This window comes from Meriones unguiculatus, chromosome 19 (genome assembly GCF_030254825.1).
Source record: "Meriones unguiculatus strain TT.TT164.6M chromosome 19, Bangor_MerUng_6.1, whole genome shotgun sequence".
Lineage (NCBI taxonomy): Eukaryota > Metazoa > Chordata > Mammalia > Rodentia > Muridae > Meriones > Meriones unguiculatus.
In genome coordinates, this window is record NC_083366.1 from 31752415 (window position 1) to 31776460 (window position 24046).

General features: G+C 40.8%; 1 protein-coding gene across 4 annotated transcripts in view; it reads left to right on the plus strand.

Annotated features, from left to right (window-relative positions):
• Lyst (lysosomal trafficking regulator) overlaps positions 1-24046 on the plus strand; it is a 174631-nt gene that overhangs the window by 138474 nt on the left and 12111 nt on the right. For all 4 annotated transcript variants that reach the window (XM_060372467.1, XM_060372466.1, XM_060372469.1 and 1 more), the window contains 7 exons: positions 1045-1201; positions 5267-5407; positions 7242-7459; positions 11569-11799; positions 14916-15105; positions 17640-17776; positions 20722-20820. In XM_060372467.1, the coding sequence (XP_060228450.1) occupies positions 1045-1201; positions 5267-5407; positions 7242-7459; positions 11569-11799; positions 14916-15105; positions 17640-17776; positions 20722-20820 (1173 nt within the window). The remainder of the gene's footprint in view (positions 1-1044; positions 1202-5266; positions 5408-7241; positions 7460-11568; positions 11800-14915; positions 15106-17639; positions 17777-20721; positions 20821-24046) is intronic.

The window sequence follows — 24046 nt, forward strand, 5'->3', positions numbered from 1 at the left end:
ATTGCAATATCTTTATGTTAATATGATCATGTTAGTTTATATACTAAATATCAATGTATTTATTTATACTGTAACACTAGACATAATCAGATAATTATGCATTTTAGATATAAGTGAGATTACCTATTTAAATAGAAATGAGTTACCCATGTCAACAATAACTTAATGTTAATGGAATTCTATTGGAAACTTAGAAAACTGACTTATCACATAGAATATTTTTCATAATAGTGTAATGATAGGAGTGGCAGAAGCCATTCTCTCCTATTCCCACATCAATCACGTCCCAATTCCAGAGATGTCCCTCTAAGTACCTGAAACTCACTATTGGATTCTTCTGCAACTGAAAATATGACAGCCTGTCTCTGTGAGTTCAAGGCCAGCCTGAACTACAGAGAGTTCCAGATAGCCAAGGCTACACAGAGAAACCCTGTCATAAAAAAAAAAAGAAAGAAAGAGAAGAGAAAAGAAAAATGACTCCTGTAGGAGTCAAGATATTACTTGAAAATTCACTAGATACAACTTTGTTATCAGAGAGAGAGCTGCAAAGATGGGCATAGTGACAGATAGGAAAGGCATAGCTGATCTGCCTCCTTTGTGGGGCAGGGGGAGTTGGAGATGGAAAAGATCATCATTGTCTTTTTAACTCTGTTTACATGCTCTGCTAACCCATCATACACCACTGTTAATAGTGGTAATGTATGCTAGCTAACATATTACATTTCTATTCCTACAGAAGCACTCAAAATACACCATGAAACTCTTCAATGCAGACATGTCTAGTGGTAGGATCAGCTCTCAGTTTTTTGCACCCGTTTTGATATTTGGGGCTGTTAGCTAGGAGTGAGAATGCAATGGCAGGTGTGTTCTTATGGTGGAATAGGAGTAGAGGTAGCAAGCATTGGGTAGCTCTCATTTGGGACTGTGAGATCTGGACACAATTGGGAAGATGAGAGTAGTGTCAAAGGGGTGGAGGAGAATGGAAGAGAAACCTAGCCATCTGTGGAGCTCACGATTGTGGTTGTCCTGCTCTGTGTCCCACAGTACTTGGAGGAAGAGTACCGCAAGGGAGTCCGAGAGGACGACCCCATGCCTCCTGTGCAGCCCTACCACTATGGCTCCCACTACTCCAACAGCGGCACCGTGCTGCACTTCCTGGTCAGGATGCCTCCTTTCACTAAAATGTTTCTAGCCTACCAAGGTAAGGATTTCTTTCGAAACCACCCCAAAAATCATGCTATAGTATTAGAACAACAACAACAAAAAACAAAAACAAAAACAAAACAAAACAAAAAAAACAAAAACACAAAAAACTCGACTAGCTTCTTGAAAATTAACACTAACCAAGCCGGGGGAAAGAATTCTACTTAACCAGTAACTAAAATTCTTCTTAAAAATAAATAAGTAAGTAAGTAAGTAAGTAAATAAATAAATAAATCATAGTCAAATTTTCTTGTTCTCGTCTGAGATTTTAGCTTTAGGTCATGTCCAAGTTTATAAAAATGGAGCTGCTTCCACCTTCTGAGGGCTAGGATTAAAGGTATATGCCGCCACGCCCAGTTCATCTCTCTTTTGAAGACTTGTAACCCAATAATTATTCCAAAGCACAAACATTTTGCAGCTTGTGTATTTTTTTGTACTAAAGTCTGTCATGGGAAAGTATTGTTATTATTTATAATAACTAGTTAATGGAAAGCATCCTGGCATCATTACTGTAGTAAAGCTTGCTCATAACCTAGTTCAGCACTTTGCATGAGAGTGTACAGATGACCGGCGGAATTCACTGTATGCCAGGAGGGACAAACTCGCCATGCTATCCAGTGGAAACTGAGGTGTTGGCTCTGCTGTTGTTCCACATGACATCTGTTAGGGGACTATTGTCCATTCAGTCTGTCCTACCCTGTTTTGGCCTCGTGTCTTTTATTCTTAAAGCAACCTCTTAGAGGAATGAATTTGTATTCCTTAGGCTTAATCTATGAATGGGGCTTTTAATTTTTACCCCATAAGCTTACAGAGTGAATGTCCCACATGTTGGCTGTTCAATGAGAGAGAGAGAGAAAGTTGTATATGCATGGGCTGCTGTGGGTGCGTCTGTAGACGCCAGAGGAGGACATCAGGTATTCTACTTTATTACTGTGTACCCTGTTCTTTCAAGAATCTAGAGTTAATCTGATAGCCAAAAAGCCTCAGAGATATTTCCTTCTCTCCCCCACTACACAGCACTGGGTGACAACTACATATGTGGCCACTCCCTGCTTTTTTACATGGTGCTGGAATCCAAACTCAGGTCCTCAACAATTATGCTGTAAGAGCTCCTACCCACTGAGCCATTTCTCTAGTTTTCCTAAGGCAATTGTCATGTCTTGCTTAGTTAACTTGAGAGTACATGTGTGTATTGTCCCATTCCAGCTGGTGCAGGAACTCCCATAAACAAATGAGCATCTTCCCTATTAAGGGAGAGCACCAGGACTAATGTTTATACTGCCCTTGCTTGCTGTGCTTTCTAAATGTGCCATGGTTTGAAGATCTTCTTGGACATAAGAACATTCATTTGTAAATGTCATTTAAAAAAAAATGGAAGCGAAAACAGAATATTTTAATGTAGTTTGAAACACTGCAGTACTATTAACATCCTTCCAACTAAAACCATTTCTTCCGGTGTAGCCTAAGAATTTGTCAATATAAAATTCTCAGTCAACCATCAATCTTTATTATATTGCTGTTATGAATAGATTCATATACAGTATTACTTTTTCTTCATTAAGTAGTTATATTGTTGTTGTTTTGAAACCCAGTAGTCCAACTGGGCCTTAAACTTGGTGTGTAGCTGAGACTGGCCTTGAATTCATAATCCTCCTGAGTCTACCTCCCAAGTACTGATACTTCAGAAGTGTCCTGCCGTGACTAGATCTTCATTAAATATTTATGCATAGATTATTTTAACATCCTCACTCTACCTTAATCCTTGTTTACTTTTATTAGTTTTATTATTCTTTTGCTGGCTTTTGAATTTTTTATTATCATTTATTACAATTTATTAATTTGTATCCCAGCTGTGGCCTCCTCCCTATCCCTCCCTCCTCCCTATCCCTCCCTCTTCTCCCCCTATGCCCCTCTCCAAGTCCACTGATAGGGGAGGTCCTTCTCCCCTTCTATCTGACCCTAGCCTATCAGGTTCATCAGAACTAGTTGCATTGTCTTTCTCTGTGGCCTAGTAAGGCTGTACCCCCCTGGGGCAAGTGATCAGAGAGCCTGTCACTGAGTTCATGCCAGAGAAAGCCCCTGCTCCCCTTACTAGGGACCCCACTTGGATACTGAGTCTATGGGCTACATCTGAACAGGGTTTTTAGGTCCTCTCCATGCATTGTCTTTAGTTGGGGTATCAGTCTCTGCAGAGCTCCCAAGGTTCAGTTTTTGTTTGTTTGTTTGTTTGTTTTTCTTGGCTCTGTTGGTCTCCTTTTGGAGCTCATGTTCCCTCCAGGTCTTTCTATCTTCCCCTTCTTTCATAAAATTCTGTGCCCTCTGCCCAAAGTTTGGCTATGAGCCTCAGCCTCTGCTTCAATACTTTGATCAGTAGAGTCTTTCAGAGGCCCTCTGTGGTAGGCTCCTGTCATGTTCCCTGCTTTCTCCTGCTTCCAATGTCTATTGTGTTTGTCCTTCTGAATGAGGATTGCGCATCTTCCCTGTTAAGGGAGAGCACCAGGACTAATGTTTATACTGCCCTTGCTTGCTGTGCTTTCTAAATGTGCCATGGTTTGAAGATCTTCTTGGACATAAGAACATTCATTTGTAAATGTCATTTAAAAAAAATGGAAGCGGAAACAGAATATTTTAATGTTTAATATTTAATGTTTAATATTTTGTCCTTGTTGTTTAGCTTCTTTAGGAGTATAGATTTTAATATGTTTATCCTATATTATATGACTAATATCCACTTAGGGGTGAGTATATACCATGTGTGTCTTTCTGTTTCTGGGTTACTCACTCAAGATGATCTTTTCCAGTTCCCACCATTTGCCTGCAAATTTCATGATTTCCTTGTTTTAAGTAGCTGAGTAGTATTTCATTGTGTAAATGTACCACAATTTCTGTATCCATTCTTCTGTTGAGGGACATCTGTGTTGTTAGGAATTCTGAACTTTGGCACTATAGTACTTTAAGCTACATAATTTTTTTGACTCAAGGGTTGCCCTTTGTATCCCAGGACATTTTAGCAGCATCCCTAGATTCTACCAATTAATGTTAGTGGTACATGAACTCCACCATGTTGTAACAACCAAAAATAACTTGAGACATTACCAATATGTCACCCATTGAGAGCCACTGATCTAATATATACACAGTCTAGATTCTAGTAATTTTCAGTAGATATTTTTAAAAAACAGAAACTACAAAGAACTTACAACCCAAAAAGAACCTGTGGCATGGTACTCTTGTTACATAGCTGCTTAGCCTGAGTTCTATATGCCATGATTCCATGATGACCTAGCATTTCTTACTTTCTGAAAATAAAAACTATAAATTTTATTTTTCCCTAGATTTTATTTAGTGGCCAGCCAGTGCAAACTGGCTCAGTGTAGTAGATGAAAAAGCAATAAAAATGATGGGAAATGTAACTCAGCTTGGAGAAAAAAAATGAACTCATTCCACTGACACTGCTGTGCTTGTTGCTGAGATGTTCTGTGACATTCTCTACACAAGAGGATATGCTCAGATTCCAGGCAGTGCAGAAGCACATTAGGCAACACAACAACAACACAGTCCCTAAGAACCATACACATAGCCGATATTCTCAGGAATGGCTTTTGCATGTCACTTAATATTTCCAGCTTATGATTGTATTCACAGAAAAGACACAGGGACAAAACTCAATTCTTTGTCATTAATATTCTATACCAGAAAAAAATGAGCATGAGTGAGTATGCTCAGTTTTAGCTGGGCTCAGTGGCACAGACCTGTAATACCAGCACTCAGGAAAGCAGAGACAAGAAGATCTCTGTGAGTTAGAGACCAGCCTGGTCTACAGAGCCAAGCCTGCACAGAGAAACCCTGTCTGGGGCTGGGTGGAGAAGTATGCTCAGTTTTATATTAATAAAAATGCTTAAGCTCAGTTGGTGAAATAATGTGATTTCAAGAATTTGAATAATTCTTTAAATAAACCAGAAGACTATTACTTTAATCATTTTTGAAGCAACAGAAGTTATGGGACACTTCAAGTGTAATGTGGTCTTTTTGTCTTCATTGATTTAATGGAATTTCTTTGTAGATCAGAGTTTCGACATTCCAGACAGAACTTTTCATTCTACAAACACAACTTGGCGCCTCTCATCTTTTGAATCCATGACTGATGTAAAGGAGCTGATTCCAGAGTTTTTCTACCTTCCTGAGTTCCTGGTGAACCGTGAAGGTAAGCAACAGATCACTTCTCACATATTTTGAAGATATGCAATAGCGTTATAATTTTCTAGGAATAACCTTTATTGTTTTATTTTATGAATGTGGGTGTCCTACCTGCATGGCTGTCTGTACCATATGCATGAAGTGCCCGAAGAGGCCAGAAGAGCATCAGAGGCCCCAGGACTGGAGTTACAGATAGTTGTGAACCTCCCTGTGGGAGCTGAGAATAGAACCCAGGTCCTCTGGAAGATCATACAGTTCTCTTAAGTACTGGGGCATCTCTCCAGGCCCTGTAGCCTCTTGTTAAAGCTGCAACTTCCTCATGTCTTTTCCTATCAGCATTCCTCCTGGTGCTTTTTACTCATCTGTTTTGAGTGATGAGTGTCTCCCCTGTGATGTGCGCTTGGTACCATAAAGTTTGGAATGATTAAGTTCATGGCCCCTCCCCAGCCCTTCTGCCACAGTGGCCACCATTGAATAAGTCAGACCTTCCCACCAGGCCCACCCCTGCTCCCCAGGATAATATACAGATGCTGAGATGCCTACATACAGCTCTTATACATATGCTCAGTTTACACTTTGTGTCATATCATTACAAAATGCCTATAAATGGTGAAGAGTCTTCATATTATACTCACACAATCAAAAAAAGTAGACATCTTAATTTTTTAAAAGATCCTTTTTAATTTTTACCCTGCTTTTTTGTAGAAAAATAAATCTCTATTCAAAGAGGTTTGTTTGTTTTGAGAGACACTGTCTCCCTAACTAGCCCAGGCTGGCCTAGAACCCCCATATTTCTTTTTCAGCATGACAAAGTCTGGGTTTGCAGGCATTCCCTGCCATGCCTGGGCAGTGTTTTTTAAATAAAATAAGTATTTTCACACTGGCAGACAAATGAATGTTTATTGGCATATATTCATATCTCAAAGAATCCTTTTAAAGCTGGGCAGTGGTGGTGTACACCTTTAATCCCAGCACTTGGGTGGTAGAGGCAGGCAGATCTCTGTGCTAGGTCTATAGGACAGGTTTCAGGAAAGAAGGTCTACACAGAGAAACCGTATGAAAATCTCACACACACACACACACACACAATCCAGAACTTTTTTATTCAATATGTGGCATTTTTTTGTTGGGCTACAAATGCTTAGTAGAAATTAAGTCAGAACAGACCTATACAGTGCTCATAAAATTAATATACTGGGACAACCTATTTTAGGGTACTGTCTACTTTGTAAGGGGTTTTCTAAACTACAGAATATTAATACTTATTAAGTATATGGCGCCAATATGTGGAAATAACCAACAATCTAGAAATTCTTATAAAAAGCTTTGATTTGATTTTAATCAAGTTTATAATTAAATAGAGATTTAAGTATTCACTGTGTTTGAAGAGTTTGGTGAGCATAGTACTGTAATTCATGGACACTGATTTTTCTCCATCCTGTTAGAAAGTGGTCAGAGAGTAAAGCTGAAAGTCCCAGCTTGGCCTGTCATGGTGGCACACACCTTTAATCCTAGCACTCAGGAGGCAGAGGCAGGGGGATTTCTGTGAGTTCAAGGCCAGCCTGGTCTACAAAATGAGTCCAGGACAATCAAGACTACACAGAGAAATCCTGTCTCGAAAAACAAACAAACAAACAAAAAGCGTTTAATTAGCTTAGCCTCCATTCTGTCCCTGTTGGTACAGATAAGAGATGAGCAGTGGTTCTTACTATAGGGCAGTCCATCCTGCTGCTGCGGACAGCGCTGCAGTGTGCCTCCACCCGTTTGTCGCGCTCTCCTGCTCTGTGGGCCGAATGAAGCATGCCTTAGCAGAGGTAACTCTGTCTGTTGATCTCCCTTAGGTTTTGACTTTGGTGTGCGTCAGAACGGTGAACGTGTTAACCATGTTAACCTTCCTCCATGGGCGCGAAATGACCCTCGGCTGTTCGTCCTCATTCACCGGCAGGCACTAGAATCTGACCAGGTGTCCCAGAACATCTGTCACTGGATTGACTTGGTGTTTGGCTACAAGCAAAAGGGAAAGGCTTCTGTTCAAGCCATCAATGTTTTCCATCCCGCTGTGAGTCACTCCTTTAAAACACTGCACACGACAGATTAGAACCTGAATATTTTAAGGTTGCTGGGAAGCTATTTCTTTAAAATACCCAAGTCATCAAAGAAGTAGTTTCACTAAGCTGTTGCTACTATCATGCAAAAATTTCCAGGTTTTATATTTCATCTCTTTTAAAAGTGTCTTAGATGCTATAGTTAGGGTTCTCTAAGACCTGCCCTCATATTTAGTGACTTACTAAATAAATGTAGAGTTTGCAACTCTGATTTATGACAGTGAAAGCTACAAAGCTTAACTGGCCAAAGGAAGCAAGTAGTAAACAAAGTGTGGGTGAAGCAAGGCACACCCTCACACCTGACTCCTCCCATTAAAGCACTAAGAGCACGGTCACTTTCTCCAGAAGCTTTGCTGCCACATGAAGTGGTTTCTGCCAGGGAAGCTGTCAGTTGGTTCAGAATGCAGCATCTCTTTGGGAATGGTAGCTTAGAAACCATCCTCCTCCTATGTGCTAAACTCCAGACTCAGAGGGATACAGTGTTGAGTATGGTCCTCATGGTTTGCATAGTGTAGGCAGACTGAGCTATACTTGTATCCTAGGAAATGGTGGGAAGATTCCTGAAATTCCGGCTCCTACACACCAGCCAAGGGTACAGCAAAGCTTTCCAAGGAGAGTGGCCAGCTAGCTGAGCTTTTCTGCCTACTATTCTGAGTGCCTATTATGTTTTTAGAAGGGTATCATTTTTCTTTATGACAGAGACATTACTCTTGCCTTATTAGAAAATACATAAAATGCAACTATCAAGAAGAGGAAATATGAAAAATAAGCTTTGCTTTCAGCATCTAAATATCAAAACCACCTTCAAGGCTTTTTTTTCTATACCTGCATATTATTCCAGTAGTTTAGTTAATTCTGTTTTAAAAAATCTTTTTTCTTCCTGAATAATACAGTCTTAAATATATTAGTTATGATATGCCATTCTCCATGACTGTAATGGCCACTGCTATCCCCGTTTAAGACAGATTTTAATTCCCTACAAGTGGAGTTGTTAATTTCCACATGTACTGGTTTATGTTTCTGTGTAGATGTAGGAACCATCTAGCATGCTAGGCTCTCAGGGCACAGAGGTGACTAGGGCGAGAAGCATAGGTGAAAGGTGGGTTTGGTGAGCTAACTGCGTCTGTTGGGAAAGTTCCAGTGAAATTGTGAAAGGACGTGTCTGAAGGACGAGGAGCAAAGGCAGAACACAAAAAGAAAGGTATTTCTGAATCTGCACGCTGGGTACTCCATGTAGACCGACAGATCAGCTCTTATCCACCACATGACCCATGGCTGCCCCGGATTTCCACTTAGCCAGGTGAATTGATTGGCCATGGATTTGCTCTGTAGTGGTGTCTATATAGATAATACAGATCTGAAAGTTTTTGTAACAATTACAGCTAGGTGTACACCTCAGACCTTTACAAAGTATTCTGCATCTGAGCTTATTTATACCAGGACACATGCCCAAAGGGTGGTCCAAAAGTAAAATTCTCTTTTTAGTCCATTGTTCTCTGTAATTATTTTGGATACCTCTCAGGTATCCAAACAGTTTTATGGTAGCTCTAATAGAAGATGATTTTGAAGAGAATGCTTTTTTTTAAGACAACCATTATCATTTGGTTCACAAATAAGAGTTTTACAAGAAAAGTAGTAAATAGAAGAGGAAAAATACCTTTTCCTTCTACCCATCCTAGATTTTGTGTGTGTGTGGGGGGAGGGACTCCACAAAAAAAAACAAAAAAAAAAAAAAACAAAACAAAAAAAAAAAACAAGAGATTAACAAGAGAAAAGCATGAGCTTACCTAGCACAAACTTTCATAACACCTGAGCCTTCCTAAGGAAAGGAAGCCCTAACAAGTGCCTAGACCTGAGATTTTATTCTAGAGCTGATGGAAGGTAGCACGTTACAGAATGTGTGACAGCAGAAAGCTGGCAAATAGTGAGGCCTTTGGCTCACCTCCTGTGTGTGCCTTTAGTCTTCAGACATGAAGCTGCTCCTTTCCTCGTGGAGGCACATGTGGTGCTTCAGGAAATGTTCAGAAACCTTTTCTGAGCAGCTTCGGTTGAAGAGCAGGGTTCTTCCTCACATTCACTCCTTAGCTCAAAATACTCCATATTTTTAGGCACCATGTTCTTAGCTGCATTCATATTGATCCTGAAATGTAACATTTAAAGCAATTATTAATTGAAACATTAATCTCAGTATACCCTGTGCTGTGCACATCACTTTACATCATCTTTTCAGTAATTCTTGTTTAAATGTATCTAGAGACTGAAACATAAAAGTTAATTCATCTAACTGCAATGTTTTTCACTAAGTCTTTGAGACATTAGTATTCTAGAAGGTTCAGGAACCGTGAAGGTATTTAATTTCTTTTTAAAATTTTTTAAATTTATTTATTTTTTTTATTAATTACAATTTTTTCACTTAGTATCCCAGCTGTAGCCCCATCCTTTATTCCCTCCCAATCATACTCTCCCTACCTCCCTCTTTTCCCATGCCTCTCTCCAAGTCCACTGATAGGGGAGGTCCTCCTCCCTTTCCATCTGACCTCAGCCTATTAGGTCTCATCAGGACTGGCTGCATTGTCTTCCTCTGTGGCCTGGTAAGGATGCCCCCTCTCAGGGGGCAGTAATCAAAGAGCCGGCCACTGAGTTCATGTCAGAGACAGCCCCTGTTCCCCTTACTAGGGAACCCCCCTGGATACTGAGCTGCCGGGCTATATCTGTGCAGGGTTTCTAGGTTATCTCCATGCATGGTCCTTGTTTGGAGTATCAGTCTCAGAAAACACCCCTTTGCCCAGATTTTTTTGATTTGTTCCTCTCCTTGTGGAGCTCCAGTCCCCTCCAAGTCTTTCATTTCCCCTTTCTTTCATAAGATTCCCTTCATTCTGCCCAAAGTTTGGCTATGAGTCTTAGCATCTGCTTTAATATCCTGCTGGGTAGAGTCTTTCAGAGGCCACCTGTGGTAGGCTCTTGTCCTGTTTCCTGTTTTCTCCCTCTTCTGATGCCCATCCCATTTGCCTTTCTGAGTGAGGATTGATCATCTTATCCAGGGTCCTCCTTGTTTAGCTTCTTTAGGTGTACAGATTTTAGTGTGTTTATCCTACATTATATTACTAATATCCACTTATAAATGAGTATATACCATGTGTGTCTGCTTCTGGGTTACCTCACTCAGGATGATCTTTTCTAGTTCCCACCATTTGCCTGCAAATTTCATGATTTCCTTGTTTGTAATAGCTGAGTAGTATTCCACTGTGTAAAAGTACTACAATTTCTGTATCCATTCCTCAGTTGAGGGCCATCTGGGTTGTTTCTACTTTCTGGCTATTATGAATAAAGCTGCTACAAACATGGTTGAGCAAATGTCCTTATTGTATACTTGAACATATTTTGGATATATGCGTAGGAGAGGTGTAGCTGGATCTTGAGGTAGCACTATTTTAAAGTGCCTTGGAAATTTTATTTTGACACTTGTAAAAATATTATATTTAGATTTCCATGTGAAGATTGCTATAACTGATTAAACACTAAAACCTAGACCATCCAGAGAGGCAAGCACATTACTAATGACCAATAGATTTACAGCAGAGAAGTGCACAGAACAACCAGGATGGACTCTCAGAGGCACAATGCCAAGAAAGAACATGCCATTTTACCCTGCAACCTTCCCTGGTGCCTTTTCATATTCACTGGTGTTTTCTATTATGGACTCCCTTACCTACACTGCAGTATAACTTCACTTTTGCCTTTTCCATGTATTACTTTGGACGAGCAGTTTCTTCAAAAATCTACTTGATATCTTATATGACATACTCAGGCCTTAAATTTGAAGTGTTTTATAAACACACCTAATCAATGCCAGGTACCTAATATATTATTTCGTTCACATATTCAGAAATATTGGTTATTACTGTCTGAACCTAGTAAGACCAGTAAGGTTAAGTTAACCTGATCAGAAACATTTTTAAATCATTTGCATTCAAAATAGAATACCAAGTACTAGTTGTTTTCTTTTCAGCGTCATGACTAATTATAACGCTGGTGCCATATTCTCTGACATTTTTGTCTGCAGACATACTTTGGAATGGATGTCTCTGCAGTTGAAGATCCAGTACAGAGACGGGCTTTAGAAACCATGATAAAAACCTATGGGCAGACGCCTCGTCAGTTGTTCCACACAGCCCATGCCAGCCGACCTGGAGCCAAGCTCAACATCGAAGGAGAGCTTCCAGCAGCTGTTGGCTTATTAGTACAGTTTGCTTTCAGAGAGACCCGAGAACCAACCAAGGAAATCACTTATCCGGTATGTTATTTTGATTTCAGCAAAATTTAGCAAAAGTTGACTGAACTCCTGCTATGCCCCTCATGTGGCTGTAAGGATGCAGACATGAATCATGTACTTCTAGCCTACAGATAAGCACCAGCCAGTGCAAGACAGGCAAGGACAGCTAGAGCAATGGCCTGTGTGTTCACTGTATGCTGGCTGCATCAGTGGCCTGGAGAAAGCTCCTTGCAAGCCCAGGGAAAAGAAGCATTGATTGGAGCAGACAGCAGCTGTCTCCAGAGAGCATAGGAGGTTTATCGCCAGGGAAAGCCTCACCAAGCCGACTTCTAAATAGGGTTGTACAAATAGAAGGGGCCAGCTGGTACCTGTATAAATGACACAGCTGGGTCTGTTTGCCATCTTCAACCAAAAGCACTAACCAGAGGTACCTCCCCAGATTGTAATAATGGGAAATATTGTCTCTAAAAAAAAAAGGAAGTAGATATAATTTTTCTTTGAAATTGAAATCTAAAGCAAGAAGACCTTAAAAAGGAAAAGAATTTTAGCCTTCACTTAAATTCTTCATACAAAAGTGGCATAAAATACTAGAACTTAAATTGTAGAAGGGAGCCACTGAGAACCAAAAGGGAAGGGAAGAGACCTGAAGCATGAATCAAGCAGTATATCTCAGCTGCACTAATAGTGGTCCGTTGTCAGTGAAGAATTCTCACAGACTTTGTTTTGATAATGTTTTTGGTAAGGATATTGCTTAGAACCATAGATGTAAATTTTTCATGCTTATAGCTCACATCTGTGAGTTTTGCATGTTAAATGCAAACAGAACCCATTCAATCAATAGTCAAGCTAATAGTGATAGTCTGTTAAAACCAAATCACCAGTGTTGAATTTTGTAGTGGCAAGCTGGGTTTTTATTTTGTGGTTTTAAAGGCTCATGAGTTGTATTAGTCATTACCAGAGTTGCTATTTTTAACTATAATACATGATTTTAACATGTCATGATAATATAACAGTATATTCATAAAATTTAATGAGTACCATTTAATTTACTACTACACTCATTGCTACTTAAAGCAGAGATTTTACTGGTTTTAGGGGTGTGTTTGGGTGATTTTGGCTTGAAACAGCGTTTCACTGTGTAGCCCAGAGCAGCTTAGAGCTGGAGATTCCAGGGTGCCGGGTTGCCTTATTCTCCTTATTCTGGGCCTGAACTCTGCTCAGTGTTAATTAGCTGTTTAAGGCTGGTTTATGGAAAGACACATAAACTGGCATGGGAGCACAGTACCAGCCTGCCTCGTTCCAACTGTAGGACCTTCACGCTAACTGTTCCCTCCACCTGACACCCCCACCAACATCCCATTTAGCCTCTCCTTCAGTAAAGCCTCTGTTCAGATAACTGTGCCTCCAAGAGTCTTCCCTGACCCCCAAGTCCAAGCCAGAAGCTTCATTGTTCTCAGCCTTCTCCTCTCTGTTTTGCCTCATAGCACTGTCACTCCTAACATCCACATAAGTACTTGTTTGGTCTGTCTCTCCATCCCCACCACCATTGGAAAAGGATGTTGCCTGACTTGCTCATCACTGTTACAGCTCCAAGGGCAGTGCTTGGCACACAGTGGGCATTCACTATTCTACTAAATGGATGCCTTCTCAGGCAGGCTCTTTAGAGTTCGGTTTGCTTTTACTGTGTGTGATGTGCAGTGGCATTCATGCCACAGCTTTTCTTTACTTGAACCAGAGTGACCTCCCACACAGTGCTGTGCTCCGGCCTTCAGGCAGCAGCTCCACAGGCTCTGACATACAGCAGCAATGGTGTACAGAAGAGGGTCCTCCACACAGTCCAGCTGCACTTGAGTGAACCTCAGCTCATTTGTGCTGTCAGAGCTGTATGAGCAACACTTAGGAAAGGCACTCTTTTTTTTATGTGTGTGGTACCGTGTAAAACACTGAACCATTATACAGTGCTTAGTGTTTGTGTATAACTCAAAAAAGCTTAAACTTCACAATTCATATGAGAGAAATTTCCAGGCAAAGAACTATGAATGAGCAGTCATAACCAGGCTCTGACACCACTTGTTACTGACCTCAGATAGATATGCTGAAGGCTTTGGAACAAAAACTTGTTCTTAGAAAACCTTTGTTAGCCTCTCTCTTGCCACAGGAACAGTTCTGTTGCTCAGCCTTCCCAAAGGCACCTACTCTAAGACTCCTCCATGTCACCTAACACTGCATATTACTCTGTCCCCTAAGTGGTTGAAATAAGAAGAAACAGGGCACTGACTGTCATGCTTTTTAAACAATAGTATGTAGGTCAGCAATGCCCATTTCTTCGTTCAGATGAAAAAATGAGATAAGCAAAGTACACTGAAAATTATTTGGTGTTTTATGGAAATGACTAAATGTTTAAAGCAGAGAAAATATTAATAAGAAGAGATTAACAGTCAAAAAATAGTGGAAGAATCAAGTCATTGGGGAAAACTGTGAGGGCTGTTTTCTGACTTCCTGGATTTTCTTCTCGATAATTGTTTTTACTTGGATGGAGGAACAGTTTTGGTGTCTGTTCAATGGCAGGTCTGTGGACATCCTTACCACAGTCTTTTCTTACCTCTCCATATTCACAGCCTGCTGCTCCTCAAACCCATGTCTTCCTTTGTTCTCACTGGACAACTCTCTGGAGCACTCTAGCCTTCTCATTGCACTCCATTAAAAAACTGAGAATCCACTGAGAAACGGCTATGGTCCAGGCATGCATGAAGCAAGGGTCCCTTGACTCCAAAGCTTGTGGCTAAGTGCACTGTTCTGTGCTCACGTCTTCACTTTTGTCTTATGTTCATGTGGCTTATCACCAACTTTAAATATGTTAGCTAAAAGAAATGTGTGTAGTAAAACTTTGTTTTCTTTGCTTGAATTTCAAAATTTGAATCAGTAGCAGGCATTTCCACTCAATCTAGGCCAGAAACACAGGACACAAATCAAATAAGAAACACTTTTCTATACGGTGAACATGGGGAAGTAAAATACATAGCCCTCAAAGAGCTTATCATCTAATTATTTTCTGTTTAGAACTCACATTGTAATTAAATTAATAATCATAACCTTTTATCTAAAAAAATCATAATCTTGGCTTTCCTTCGTTATAGAGCCCTTTGTCATGGATAAAAGGTTTGAAGTGGGGAGAATACGTAGGCTCCCCCAGTGCTCCAGTGCCTGTGGTGTGCTTCAGCCAGCCTCATGGAGAAAGATTTGGTTCCCTCCAGGCACTGCCCACCAGAGCCATCTGTGGTTTATCCCGAAACTTCTGTCTTCTGATGACCTACAGCAAGGAACAAGGTAAAGTGAGCCATAGTGAGGATCAGCCTTGGATTCTTTCACAAGGTTTAGCTGTCACCAGCTCACTTGTGCTGCCGCCTCAGTGATTCCTGAAGTTGCAGTCTTCGGTGAGATGCTCTCTTCAGAATCATGGTTACTTAATGCAAGCTAGGCATTAAAATGTTGTGCATAAAAAAGTGAGAATTAAACGCAGTAGTGCTATTTAAAATGAAAGTCTGAGGGACAAATGCCTGTGCTCAGGGGATGAAAACATTGCCAGTCTGATAGAAATATTCCCATTCAAGATCTCAATCCCCAGGATGGACAGATGTATTTACTAGACAGATCTGGTGCCTCAGAAGACGCAACTGTGGGTTTAAACATACCAATGGGAATGATGAGCATAAACACATGTCCCAAATAGCAGCTCTTCTGGTTCCCGCTTCCAGTTTAGTGACTGTGAAATGTGGAATAGGACTATGTGGTATGGATCATTTCATATTTCATATTTCACCTAGACACTGCAGGACTGTGGGCATTTCCCACTCAGCAATCTCTCTGTCCTTCCTGTGAACATTCTCTAGTGTAGAGGCTCTCCTGCTTAGCCTACAATGAAAATGAATGGCTGAAGATACTCATGCTTGTGTGAGGTTGCCAGACACTAGCTTGTGGTCCTTTGTCCTCTTCTAAGCCTCCTGGGTCAACATGTTTATCACTTACCATTATGGAATTTAAATGTGAACATATAATTCTCAATATATTGTATTTTTATCACTAAATCCCAGTGATAATGTACCTGAAGAGCTGTGTTCATTCTCTAACTTCTCTGTAGAGTGGGTTTGGGATTAGTCAAATCTAGGTATGTGCATAGAGGTACTTAAACTGTGGCCTCTGGAAGCACAGTTCTTTAGTTTGAATTCAGGCTCTCCTATTTACTACCTGTGTGGCCTTGGGGCCTTCCAGACTCTGGCTTTTGATCTGTAAAAATAGGAATACCAAATAGCTTCTGTCCCAGGGTGATTTATTGTGAAGACTCAAAATGATGTATGTGAATGATTAGCATAGGGCCTGGATCTTTATAAGCATTAATACTTACAAGAATCTCTTAGGCTTTAACCCTCTGGATGAGGGGTTGTCAGTGTTCACTGCTTTGACCTAAACCATAACAGTCAACAGAAACATCACAGAGAGCATTGACTGACATCTGACTACACCTGGTAGATGGGTGTTAAGAGTCCTGGTTGCAGGTGGACATGTTGAGTGCTGTTATGTACATAGCATGGCTCTGTGTGGTTATCTATCATAGTAGACAGCTACACAAGGTGTACTTAATGATCTTAAGACCACTGTAGGCCACTTTCTTGGAAAATGTGCCTCAGAACTGCCTTAAGGCTTTGTTACTAACTATACTTTCTCTGTCCTGTTCACAGCACCTCATAAACCTCTAGGGCTTGAGTCCAGAACTACATGTGCCCAAATTGCACTTTTCTCAAAAGCTCCTGCTCAAAATCCACTGTTCCATTAGATAAAGTTTCTTTTTCTAAAAGGAAAAAATGACAATTAGAAGTCCAATTAATTGATCACCAACCATGTGTGATCTTTGGTTCTGAGTCAAGTAAATCCCAGTCAGAACACTCCAGTGAAAAAGAAGGTAATCCCACTCCCAGATCCTGTCAGCCTGATAGACTGAGGGCTCTCAGACTCTTATCATGTGGCTCCTCACAGAAGCTCATATGTAGAGGAGCTTGTATTTTGTGAGCATTTTTCAGATCTCTTGTTAGGAAAAGGATGCTGACATTTGACTATTTGAAAAAAAAAAAAAAACTTCTGTGGATTATATTTTTAATGTGATACTAATTCACTTAACTATTTGTTTGTTCATCTGCATGCTCTGTGTTCTGCCAGATTCTTGAATAAAGCACATTCTCTCTCCTGAAAACTCTTTATGTTACTTATGCATTGCACATTTCAAGGGCAGTCATACCTCAGTCTTCCTGCTTTATTTACTGTAACGGCACATATGTAGACAACAGAAAGTCCCGAGAAAGAACACAGAATATCCAAAGTCTTTATGCCAAGATGACATAATACTGTGCTATTAAAACCTGAGAAAAAAAAAAAAAAAAAAACAAACCTCAAAACCCTGTTGAGTGGAAGTCTGCCATGTCAGATCCTACAGCTGACCAGAGTGAATCGCTTGCTCAGGGAAGACATGGCTTCTCCCAGCAGGGCTCACTTTCCAAAGTTCAGTGCTGTTCCTGCTGCCTGCATATGTCTAGATGCACGCAGATATATAGAAAGTTATTTTACAAGGATTTAGTTCATGTTTCCTTTCTAAAGAAAAAAGAATTGTAGAGCATGAATAGAGTACGCTTTACTGTTGTTGTCTTTATAAAAATTTGAGAAGCTATTTCCACCTTTAAGGAGATAAAGATGTATTGTCTGAAAGGAGAATACATTCTGTTGTATAAACGTCAGCCTTTAACTTGCCATTGTGTGGACTGTCATATGATACAGTAGCGACAACTACATACTTGATTCCTCCTTCTCTTGAGGTGTAAGAAGCATGAATAGTACAGACATTCAGTGGTCTGCTATCCTGAGCTGGGGATATGCTGACAACATCTTACGGTTGAAAAGTAAACAGAGTGAGCCACCCATCAACTTCATTCAGAGTTCACAGCAGCACCAGGTGAGTGTGGGTATAAGGATTGTGTGCTATGTTCGGGGTCTTGGGAAGGAATGAAGGAGTCCAGCATTCAGTCTACTTAATGCCAGCCCAGAAGCTGCTATTTTCCTACTCCTTGTTCATCTGATTAGGTCCCACAGTTTGGTTTTTTGCCTATTTCTTCATTGAGAAAGTTGTCATCAGCACCTCTGTGTACTATCCTGGAGCCCAGTGTTTAAACAAAGTAAGCTGCTTTCATCCTGGATCCATTTGGCTTTGCAGCTAGGTCATTTTCTATAACCTTATTATCATCTTGCTACCTGATTTTCAGTAAATAGGCCAGGTATTCAGCATCTGATGAAACAAGAGAACACTGAGCCTCATCTCCTGGAGCTGTGTTGGGCTCCCAGCTTTGCTGGTCACTGACTATATAATCTTTGGCAGATAACTTGGCCTTTCTAAACTAGAGTGCCTTTCCTCCTTTATAAAACTGAATTTATCCAATTTACCTTGATCCCTCAGAAAGCTGTTGTAAACATGCAGCTGATGTTTATAAAATTTGTGTGTTTTGCATATCCTATAGACATATGGCACTGCCCCAGCCATCACAGACCCTGAATCAAACACACAACCACTTTCTGTCTCTGCCCATCTTTCCACAGGAAGGTTTCTGACCATTGTCTGTCTTGTCTTCCCTTGCCTGTGAAACACCACTGCCTGTTCATGTGTTCCGAGATGTTCCCATCCCTGTAGTCCTAGATGCTGGGCGAACTGTTGTCGGAGTGGTTGGCAGCAGAAGTGAAAATAGCTGTCCATGTTTTATAAGTCTTTGTTCCCGGGCTTATACAGACCTAGCAGATCTGAGGACAAAGGGACAGTGAAAAACAACCTTGTTACAAATGTTAATAAGATTTTTTGTTTTGAATCATAATGGAGCATTTTATACAAATAGAAGTATGTATCCAACACAAACAAGTGATGATGAATCATAAGAAAGTGGCAGTATAATTAAATTGCAAGTGAGTCTGCAAAATCACTGCAAACACAAAAACATATTACGGAATAACTATGTCCTTTGCTGCCTCCATTATGGATTTGTCATGAATTGCAAGGGGGAAGAAAATAGAGTGGGAGTTAGGTGTATAATTTCATATATCCTACCTCTGCAGATATGTCGACAAACATATTCATGACCAAGTGCGGCTCAGTCCTCTGCATGTAGTGCTTGGCATCAACTACTACTGTCAAGGAAAAGCTGTGAGGCCACATGGAGAACTGAGCAAACCCGAATGGCTCCTCCATGGCTAGGGATGAAGAATTTCTTACCAAAGAAATGACTCTTCACCTTTATCTCTCCTTCTCCTATTTAACAACATTTACAACTGTTAGATTGATACGTGTCTTTACATATACATTGCTTCTCCACAGAAAAATAGAAAGAGAATGCACATAAGTTAAAAAAAAAAAAAAAAGGAGCCCAGCTTGGTGGGCTTATCAACACTTGATAAGCATAGATTGTAGGATCTTGAGTTCCAAGCCAGCCTGGGATACACAATTAGACCATATTTCAAAACAGAAGACCAGCACATAAATGTTTGAAGCACTCACTCATTCACATTCAAGCTTTAATTGATCCTGTACTATTTTGTTAAATTTCTAAGGAAAAAGTCTGTATAAAAATATAAAATTGTGAGACAGGAAGGCGGACACACACACACACACACACACACACCAGGAGCTAGTGGTGAGTGGCTAGAGATAAGGGGGATAGGGATTGCAGGGAGAATATACAGAATCTGGAAACAACCCAGATGGCCCTAAACTGAAGAATGGATACAGAGCCTGTAGTACATTTACACAGTGGAATACTACTCAGCTATTACAAACAAGGAAATCATGAAATTTGCAGGCAAATGGTGGGAACTAGAAAAGATCATCCTGAGTGAGGTATCCCAGAAGCAGAAAGATACACATATGGTATATACTCACTTATAAGTGGATATTAGTAATATAATGTAGGATAAACATACTAAAATCTGTACACCTAAAGAAGCTAAACAAGGAGGACCCTGGATAAGATGATCAATCCTCACTCAGAAAGGCAAACGGGATGGACATCAGAAGGAGGAGAAAACAGGAAACAGGACAGGAGCCTACCACAGAGGGCCTCTGAAAGACTCTACCCAGCAGGGTATCAAAGCAGATGCTGAGACTCATAGCCAAACTCTAGGCAGAGTGCAGGGAATCTTATGAAAGAAGGGGGAGATAGAAAGACCTGGAGGGGACTGGAGCTCCACAAGGAGAACAGAACCAAAAAATCTAGGCAAAGGGGTGTTTTCTGAGACTGATACTCCAACCGAGAACCATTCATGGAGATAACCTAGAACCCCTACACAGATGTAGCCCATGGCATCTCAATCCCAAGAGGGTTCCATAGTAATAGGAACAGGGACTGTCTCTGACATGAACTCAATGGCTGACTCTTTGATCACCTCCCCCTGGGGTCGGGGGTGCCACAGAGGAAGAAAGTGCAGCTAGTCCTGATGAGACCTATTAGGCTAGGATCAGATGGAAGGGGAGGAGGACCTCCCTTATCAGTGGACTGGGGAAGGGGCATGAGAGAAGAAGAGGGAAAGAGGGTGGAATTGGTAGGGGCCAAGGGAGGGTGCTATAGCTGGGATACAAAGTGAATAAATTATAATAAATAAAAAAATCAACAAATAACTGGAAAATATGTATATATAATTGTACACTATTGTTTTTAAGACCTTGTAATCTGGAAACAATTACTAAACATTTTTGCTAAAAATTGTTTACTATGGTTATATCTGCTTCTACTCTGATCATATCAAGTAAAATGTTTACCTAGAAGTTTATGATCATGTATTTTTGTGAGAAGTTCTCAAAAAAGGAGAAGTATTGCTTACTGTTTTTAACATATGCTTAGTCTTTGATTTGTCCTTTCAAAGGTGACCAGCTGTGCCTGGGTGCCTGACAGTTGTCAGCTCTTCACCGGGAGCAAGTGTGGTGTCATCACAGCCTATGCCAACAGGCTCACCAGCAGCACGGTAGGTCCTAGCTCCCTGGCACATGATTAGGGCCTTCATGTCACGGGGAAAGCCTGGCTAATGTGAAGTGTCCCTGTTTAAGGTTAAGTTAAAGCACATGTTAGCCCTTCTCAGTTCTAGCTCCTGGAGAGTGAAGGTCACAGACACAGCTCATTAGATTTGGATTTGTTAAGAGCAATGAAGAATTTTGAAAAGAATCATAAAGGTCTTATATTTTTGCTACAGAGACAGATAATATTTTGAGTTATGATCTGCTTTGCATTTGGGCTTTTTCATGACTGTTTTTGAGATAGGATCTTACTTTGTAGCCTAGGCTGGCCTCAGACATCTGGCAGTCCTCCTGCCTCAGCCTACCAAGTGCTGGAATTCTAGGCATGAGCCACCACACAGCTTTTTTCATGACATTTGAATCTTGCCTGTATTCTCAGTATCAACTTGAACATTTAGGAAGAGTGCATATAACATTATTCTACACTCTGTACTCAGAAGTACAGAAACACTAGTGCCATCCTTCTAGACTCTGGCCAAATTAAATAACACTAACATCTAAGTAGCTGTCTTAATTCTCTTATTTACTGGAAAGCATTTCTTTAAGCCATCCACTGAATGTCCAAGATAAGGTATTTAAATAATAAGCCAGTCTACAAAAAAAAAAAAAAAAAAAAGATGGTTTTTAATTTTCCTTCTCCTTGCTTGAACCTTTTGGTACTGTTCAGGGTATAGTAAGTTAAGGTAATGATCTTTCTAATCTAGAATTTTCTCTGACCTATTCTTTTCCATTACAATTTTCAGAATTTATTATTAAATATATTTTACTGAGCGAAACTACTATTCCTAGCATAGTATTGCTCCCAAGTTCGTATGGTAAATCCCTTGTTAAGGTTTGCCCTGACCCTGGAGGGTTAAATGTGACGATAATACTGTTTCTATCTCTTATCAGAGGAGCCATAAAATGTTTTAGCAGGAGTAATGGACCCTAGTCTGTGCTCTGGGGAGAGCCTGCAAGGAGAGACACCTTGAAGACTGAGATGGAAGCTAGGATAGGATATATGGAAGGAGGGGACAAGGTAACAGACTTCCACAGGAGAGGATCCATCTAGGTATTAGGGAACTAAGGTTATACTTAAACCTGGTACTACTGTGTGGAGAAAGGTGATTACCACAAGTGGGGAACCAGCTTGCCCAACAGTATGGAATTCATGCTCTGCTGAGTTGGCAGTTGGCAAATAATTTTCTGTGCAGTTAAGACTGCAGTGGTGAGAATGAAATGGAAAACACAGAGCAGTCTAGGAGCTCAGGGGTGAGGTTCTTACATGCCATGGTCACTAAGGAGCCCGAGTGCAGAAGTGCTGTAGCATCCAGAAAGCCTCCTTTTTATTTCTTCTTTTCACTGCCAACGACCTCACCCTATAGACATCTGTCTCTCCCATTATGGCTGCCAGTCCCTTCAGTCATCTCGGTTTGCACTCTGTTGCCTTGCTTCTAAGAACCTGTCCCAACCTGCTGCCAGGACAGCTTTCTGCCATGCACGATACATAGTTGTCTTTTTCAAATTAGCTTCATCTTTGGTTCTGTTTTAGGTTTTTTTTTGTTTTTTGTTTTTTTTTTGTTTTTCTCCACTTGCTTCTTTACATAGCCTTTAACACTTTAAACAGCCTTGTTCCTAGTTTTTCTCATTTCTGCAATTTTAATTATGCACTAACACAGTATATTGTATCAGATTAAAAAGAAAAGGATTAAGATGTCAGTATAGGAGTAAGTACACAAGAAATACCTTTGAATAGAGCTGATTACAGTTGTAACTATTGTAACTTAAATACAGCAAGATTTGTTTGGTTTTAAATTGTAGCAGGCTGATGAAGACCCATCTTGCTTATCATGCCTATATAATTTTCCTGAAAGCAAATTTTCCAGCTCATTGCTAAGGGTTTGCTTTTTTTCTAAGTATTTGGTAATTGAGTTGTGAGAGTAGCAGTGTCAGAAACACAGCTTAGCTCTGTGCTTCTACCAGTGTTTACTAAGAAGTCACTTAGATTCTCACAGTAGCCTGTGTCCCTGATACAGCCCTGGCCCTGGCTGTGAAGTCAGAGGGCGGCTTCTGACAGTCACTGCTTTCTGTTCTACAGCCTCCCCACCAAGAAGGCCCTAGTCCTGTGTTGCTGCTTTTCTGTGTTCCTTCAGGGGCTTTCACACAGACCAAAGTTGGCCCTACAGTGCCACAAAATTGACACCAAAGTCCTTGTTGGAAGAATTTCTCAGGGATTCTTGTGAAGTCTCTCCCTTTGCTTGTAAACCATACCTAAGTTTGGGCAACTGTCTGAGTCTTAATGCAGCCTTCTAAGATTCCTCCTAGTTAATGGTAGATACTGACTTCTTGCAGGAAGTCAGGCAACTGTTATACAAGAATGTCTTCTGAATGGAATAGCTGTTCTTGAGACATACTGCCTGGTATTGTCTTTAACAGAGAAAAATAATAGATACTGTTATTGGCTCAGAATATGAGAATACACACACAAAAATAAATACATAGCAGCTATAAATTTAGAAAGTGTTAGCCACCAATGCAGTGTAGAATTAAAGACTTGGCAGGAAGAGCCCAGGGTCAGATACAGTTGTCTCCCATAATAACACACTTCAGGTCCCTAGTGAGCAGGTAGCAGAGGTTGAGAGTGACAGAAGCCTCTAGGAAGCCAGGAGTCTTCTACTGGCACAGGTAGTAGGAGAGACAGAGCTCTAGGACCTTGAGCCTGCCGTGTGCTAAGTATGGATACGGGCCTGGAGCTGGAGCAGATACGGGCACTGTGCAAAGTGGTTGGTCCAGGATGTCCCCCAGCCACACTCTGCAGGACCTTCAACATCACAGCCAGTTTAGTCTGCAAAGCATAAGATGTTCCTGCGGCTACAATTGCCAGGGGAAAAAATGAAAATACATCCAACTTCCTTCTGCAGCAGCCGTTCCTTGATACCAATGTCTGTAGCCCTTTTGAAGGCCTGTAGTTCATGTGGGAACAGGGACGCTAACTGGGACATTTTGCATACCTTTACATCTAGCAGGACCCTGGGAAGCATGAGGACAAAAACTAGAAATGCCCAAGTCTTCGTCAACACCACAATCATCAGCCTCAGGAGGACCATGTGGCCACACCTATATCTGGCTTCATCCTGGTCTTTGGTGTCTAAGGAAATGCCTTGAGGCTCTCCCCGGGCTCTCACTCTTGCTTGGCGG